The 6,707-nt window shown below is 31.4% G+C and overlaps 1 protein-coding gene across 1 annotated transcript; it reads right to left on the minus strand.

Annotated features, from left to right (window-relative positions):
* Positions 1-576: 576 nt before the first annotated feature.
* Positions 577-5,748, minus strand: LOC127086775 (vacuolar protein sorting-associated protein 2 homolog 2). Its single transcript, XM_051027583.1, has 11 exons — positions 5,564-5,748; positions 5,330-5,374; positions 4,589-4,623; positions 4,453-4,503; positions 3,070-3,174; positions 2,918-2,989; positions 2,468-2,539; positions 1,548-1,628; positions 1,418-1,453; positions 971-1,029; positions 577-875 (listed from the first exon to the last, which is right to left on the minus strand). The coding sequence occupies exons 1-11, from the start codon at positions 5,601-5,603 to the stop codon at positions 815-817; spliced, it is 657 nt and encodes a 218-aa protein (XP_050883540.1). The 5' UTR covers positions 5,604-5,748; the 3' UTR covers positions 577-814.
* Positions 5,749-6,707: the final 959 nt, after the last annotated feature.

Genomic DNA, 6,707 nt, shown 5'->3' on the forward strand with positions numbered 1-6,707 from the left:
AGGAATGTTATTTTTGTTTCTTGTTTGGACAAGTTTGATTTTTCATTTATAATAAAGAAGAATTGTTGCTCTATTTATTTGAATGATATATTCTATGATACTGCACAGATGAACAATGGACTATATGTTCAGGACATATATCATCCGATGTGGGACTCTTAACACACACCCCTCACGTCCAGGACTGGACATCTAGAGCATGAAAATAAATGGTGGGTGCCCCGATAGCGGAAACCTAATAGTAGGTGGCCCACCGGATCTTAAATGAGACTCTGATACCATGTTAAAATACAAGAAATTAAGAGATATTTGAATAAACTGTGTGTTTTGAAAAACAATACGGAGACTTTATTATATAGATTATAACTAATTACATGATATCGTCGATGTGAGACTATTCGATATAGAAATATTCTTAATATTATATTTACAAATATCAAGACAGAATGCAAGGCATCTTATTTACCATTTGAAACATTTAGTTAGGATTGTTTTTCATTGTGTATACATTCTCATTGTGTATATATTCTCATTGTGTATATATTACGTAATCTCATACACCTTAGGCAAAGCAGCTTATTGACCATTTGAAACATTTAGTTAGGATTGTTTTTCATTGTGTATAATATATCCTAGCCAAACAAAGGCCAAATTTATAAATGTTTCTTCTAGTGATATATAGATTCTGAGTCCCGCAACTATTCTCCATATCTAACACATTCTAATGAAATCTTAACAATATTACAATTATATAGAATATATATAATGAATTTGTACATTAGAAAACATATCTATCAACAACAGTTGTGGATCTTTATATTCTTCGGAGAGAAGCCAATCTCTTTTCAAGTTCTTCAACATCTTGGGATTCTGATCTGCACGCAGAAGGCAAAACGGAAGTTAACACGACCAATAAAAGTACATTTTTCTAGACAGCTTTCTCACATGAATAAGACTGAACTATATATACCTTGCAGCAACATTTTCAGTATTCCTTGAAGCAATCCGACCTTTCGGAGCAGAAGATAACTACAATAAGAAAATAAATCAGCATTACGCCCGCTAAAATGCTCATAAAAGTAATTGATGAAAGTATTTCTAAACTAAGCACTTCGGAGCAGAAAACATGAAAGCTCGGATCCCATGTCATGAACTTAGCTATTTCATAAACTTAAGCTGATAGGTGAAAACACAAATGATTTCTATGTTGTATCTGTAACATATTAAATCCGCATTACGCCCGATACAATGCTCATAAAAGTAATTGAAGAAAGTATCTCTAAACTTTAGGACCACATAAAAGCTCAGATCCCATGTCACGAACTAACTATTTCATAAACTTAAGCTGATAGGTGAAAACGCAAATGATTTCTATGTTGTATCTGTAGCATATTAAAATATTGAGTCCAAAACCAACCTGGGATGCAATATCAACTCCAATTTCATCAAGAACCTGTCATCAATAAATGAAAATTAGATACGAAAGGGGAAACTTTACTTATGTACTTAGTAAGTGCAGTTACTATATAATTAAGTTTGTCATTTACCTGGTTAGTAAGCTCTTCTGATTCTTCCTCGGCTTCATCTTTGTCTAAAGTTTCATCAATAGATTCTGACATCATCTCAATCTGCATTTAGGATAACAGTAAAAATGTTTTGGAGAGAAGTAAAAAAATATAGTCTAATGATATTGCTGGAGTGCCAGGTTTTCCCTTTTGGTAGGCTTATTAATATGTCGTTTGAAGCCAAATCACATGGATCTTCTGACTCTCATTCATTTTAGTTCTGATACTTACGTCATGGATACTTCATTTTTGGTTGCTTATTTTAGTTCTTGTACTTCACTGTCTTTCAAATCAACCTCTATTGCCCACAATCTTCAAAAGTCTTTCAGTTATTTCAACCTCAGTTCTCCCTTTAATGTTTTTTCATGTTGCCTGATTTTTTCTATCTTTATTGAAATTGGAACTTTTTCAAATAAAACCTTGTCAATGTCCAGTGCAAAAACCCACCCATTATCCTCTTAGTACAGTTGCAGGTTTATTTTTATTTTTTCACTCAGCTGAAAAGTTCCATTTTGATAACAGTGCCACAAATCAAAAACTATACCCTATAAGTCCTCAATTTCATTGTTTTGGTTGCTTATCTTTAATATAAAACATGTTTCATTCATTTAACTCTTAGCTTATTGTTGTTACTTGAATTAATTCTTTACCTAGAATATATTGTGAATTTATAACAAAATAACTCAGTGCAAAGCACCACACTTTAGCGAGACCAAACAATGGGAGAGACCTTCAATTTTGTCACAAAAGCTACCACCAGTCTAAAAACACTGGATAAATTATTGGCAATTCTCATGTTAACTAACAAATATCCACCCTCCTAAACAAAGTCTAAAAGTAGTTAAGGATGGACTGATTTTGCATGAGAACATATTAGAAATTAACACAAAAGGATAAATTACCGTCATGTCCATTTGTGCTGATTGTTTTTGGAATTCCTGAATCACTTTAGCCTGCTTTGCCGGTGCCATTTGCTGCAAGAGATAAGCAAGGTAATGATTACTGTGTAATTCTAGTCGTAAGCAAAAAAGTTTTCAAAAATATAACAATGCCAGAAACACATCTTTCACATATTACAAAGTTTTGGTTTAGTCCCAGCAGGAAACTGTTTGCACTTATTTGTACTTAATAGTAACCACTGATTGAAATTTAGTCATCTGTAGAACAAATCCTATGGAAGTTAAGTTACTCTTAACATATAGGACATGTTGCTTTGTTTGCTTCTTTGACAAGGGCATATCAAGAGTTCAAGACTCTACCCATTGGTTTGTAAACTGAATGTGTATATCAATAATTACCATAAAACATGAAGTTTTTGAATAATGAAAGCAGAAACAATCCAGAAAATATACCTTATTCATTGCTACCATTGCTTTAGTTGCCCCCTTCATCCCTGTAGAGATTGAAGTGCTTGCATACAATGCCTACAAAAGAAATTTGAAAATTGTGAAAAATGGAAATCCAGTTAACCCTCTTGAAAAAAACAAGACTTTATTTAGCACACCTGTGTGTGAGTTGCTACACCCCTGATCTGAGCACGACTTCCCTGCAAATTGGTTATCTGTTGGCGTAACCTAACAAGTTGACGAGCCAGGATTCTTGTAGCAGCCTGTAAACAAACATTTTGTAACTCAGGATTGCAAATTTTATATATCGAATATAATGCATTCCAAATCAGTTCACAAGTACACACAAAGACATGGATAAAAGATTAAATAGAAAGCAAGGTTACAACTGCAATCGGCTCCAGTTGGGTAGATCCTATAATAGTGTTTAACTACAATTAGACACGTTTGGATTCCATCCAATCCCCATCATAAAAGGAGACCGCAATTATAATCTGTTTGACTAATGCACACACAAAGACAGATAAAAGTTTAAATAGAAAGCAAGGTTAAAACTGCAATTGGCTCCAGTTGGGCAAATCCTATATTAATGTTTGACTACATTTACGTTGAACATATTCTGATTCCCTCAAGTCTCCACCATAAAAGAAGAGCGCAATTATAACATGATGATATTGCTTTTGCTAAGCTGGTTGTTTATAATATTATATAGATTTCTAATTATAGCCTTCTCATGTGTTTCTAACCTAGAGATGAATGTTGAAGATTATATCATATCACAAGTTATGTGGTTTAAACATCTTGGATTCATAGTACAAAATGATGGAGAAATAAAAGATGTAAACCATCAAATTCGAATTGGGTGGTTGAAATGGGAGGGCCTCACGGATTTTATGAGACATGAAAGTACAGTTCAAGTTGAAGGGAAAATTTTATCAAACTATTGTAAGACCTGCGATGTTGTATAAGACATAATGTTGGACTTAAGAATCAACATGAAAATAAAATAAATGTAGAAGAGATGAGGATGTTGTGTTGGTTGTATGGTAAGACTAGACGAGATAATATTAGAAATGACAATATTATATAGTATTGGGATAGCACCTATAGAAGAAAAAAGGATGGTAAATAGGCTTAGGTAAGTTGGACATGTAGATTCTGTTGTAGGAAGAGTAGTTCCGATGGAGGGTAGTTAAACCACTAGAGATAAATAAGGGTTTGGTTACTAAACATATGTTCCATTGGACATCAATTGGTAGGTGTTTTGGTTAGAGGACTTACTTCTATAAAGTAGTTTCAAGATCTTATGGACAAGAAGGGAATGATAGATATTTTTATTTATTTTTATTCATCATTTTGATCTCAATTAAGATGAAAACACTCAGCACCCAAATATTTATCTAAATAAAGATTGCTATCAATATCATATTAGTAATACTTTTATGCAAGACATAATTATAAAGACTAAACCATATGCTCTATTATAGCTCATTAAAATTAACGAAATGGATTAGCTAAAAATAGATGAGAAATATAGTTACCTCATTTCCAGTTTTTGCTTCTCTTTTAATCTCTGCCACCAACTTCTTTTCCTGCAGTACACAAGGCAGTGAAGCATTACAAGGAAGTATGAAACAGAGTAAAATCACTAAGAAGATCTTTGTTAGCAGTATTTACCTCCATCTGAAGTGATGCTATCTCTCTTTCAATTCCTACAAAAAAAGAAATGGTACATATTCATAACTGCTTATTTATCTGGGCAATATTTTGTATATATTGGAGATTTCAAAAAATTTGAAAGAAAAAGAACAACGTTATAAATAATCAATCATAAACATTTCTATCACACTGGTTTCAATTTTAGAAACAATTTATAGTTTCTCCTCTCCTCCCCTCCAAAATCCTCCATCCAAACAACTTCCTTAAAAAATCTAAATACCAAAGCCCTCTGTTCTAAAAATCTACGAAGCACACACACCAGAAACACGCACCGACACTGACACATCGACACTCTTAATAATTTGAAAAAATAAAAAAATTAAAGGTAAATCACAAGTGTCATTCGGTTTCGGACACAAACATAAACACAAACACAAATACAAATACAAATACAAATACAAATACAAATACAAATACAAATACAAATACAAATACAAATACAAATACAAATACAAATACAAATACAAATACAAATACAAATACAAATACAAATACAAACACAAACACAAACACAAACACAAACACAAACACAAACACAAACACAAACACATTTTTTCCAGAAGTGTCTGTCATTAAGAGCTAACAATTCATAAATAGAAAATGAAATGAAAACAATTCAATTGTGCTAGAAAATGCATTGATCTAAACACTCAACTATAAAACTACACAGCTAAATCCGAATCAATTGAAGTAAATTACCTCTAGTCGCAACAGACATTTCTCTCTTACTTTGCCTTAGAGCTTCTGCAATAAAAAAATAAAAATAAAGTAAACAACCACAGAATTTCAATAAGCGAGAGTTTCTTCTCAATAACAATTAGATCGAAGTTGTGACACAGAAACCAATCAGTTAAATGACAAAAAAGTGAAAATCGTAAACACAAACGGTAAGAATTAGGGCAATGTGATGAGGAAAAAGGGAAGAATGAGAACCTTTGGGTGAGGTTTTCTTCTTGAAGATGTTCAAGTTCATTGTTGTGGCGGGTGAAGTAGAAGAAAATGAAAACCTAATTTAGGAAGAAACGAAGCGACGCAGAGGAAGTAACAGCAGCACTAGCTCTCTCTGTGTGCTGAGTGATTTGTGATTTTTTTTTATGAAAGAAAAATGGCCGTTGCTAATATATGCCCAAATTAGAACTCTTGTCGATCGTGTACGAATCATGTTTTCTTATTTATTTATTGATAAATATTAAATACGTGTAGTAAATGATTAAATCTTTATTTATTTTTTTGCTGATTTTTACTTAGTTTGACTGTCAACGGAACTCCCAGTTGAATACGGAAAATCATACTCACCGACTCTTAATTTTTTTGCTGATTTGCTAAAATATTTATTTATCATCAAAATTGATGTATGAATATTAGTTCTTTAAAAAGTTAAATAAAGTATTCCTTTCGATCCCAAATTTAAATAAAAATGGATGAATATTTAATATAAAATGTTCTTATTATTTAATCAAATTTTACTTATATATATTGTAATGTGTGAGAAAGTCGGAGCATGAGAAAAGAAAACTCGAGGAGCGTGGGACTTGTCTAACAAACTGTCATTTTCCAACTAGCCGTTGCAATTTTTTTATATATTTTAGGAACGTTACACCTTTTATTGACTTAAAGGGGAAAAAATTTAGGATATATAGAAAACTGTTTTTTACTCCGGAAAAAAGTGTTAGGAATAATCTTTTTGATAGTTTTCTATAATGTTTACTTTTTTCTTAAACAAAACACAATGTAGAATTCACAAGATTTTCTTCCAATAAAAAATGTTTTAAAAAAATATTTATAACATTTTTTTGCTAATTTTTTTTTTAAATAAATAGTAAATTTTGTCTCTTAATTATATTTTATTTATTAATTTATACGATTTTTTTTAGCTTATAGTTTGTGATATATTTGAAAAATATATGTTTGATAATTTCATTTTTTTTAACTTTCATTGTTTGAAAAATATATCTATTTTAAATTCTTCTTTATATACTTTTAGGGTTATTGAATTACTTTTAAGTCAATAATGCATCTTTTTGTTTTTAAAAATGTCTCCCAAGATGGGAGGGAGGTATTTCCTGGTCTTTAGACG

This window comes from Lathyrus oleraceus, chromosome 1, assembly GCF_024323335.1.
Source record: "Lathyrus oleraceus cultivar Zhongwan6 chromosome 1, CAAS_Psat_ZW6_1.0, whole genome shotgun sequence".
Lineage (NCBI taxonomy): Eukaryota > Viridiplantae > Streptophyta > Magnoliopsida > Fabales > Fabaceae > Lathyrus > Lathyrus oleraceus.

Excerpts from the sequence above, each read along its gene's own strand:
- LOC127086775 (XM_051027583.1), bottom strand. The coding sequence starts at position 5,603 with ATGAACTTGAACATCTTCAAGAAGAAAACCTCACCCAAAG. Across the intron at positions 3,175-4,452 it reads AAGCAAAAACTGGAAATGAG|GCTGCTACAAGAATCCTGGC; the intron begins GTAACTATATTT and ends GTTTGTTTACAG. Across the intron at positions 2,540-2,917 it reads CAATGGTAGCAATGAATAAG|CAAATGGCACCGGCAAAGCA; the intron begins GTATATTTTCTG and ends TATCTCTTGCAG.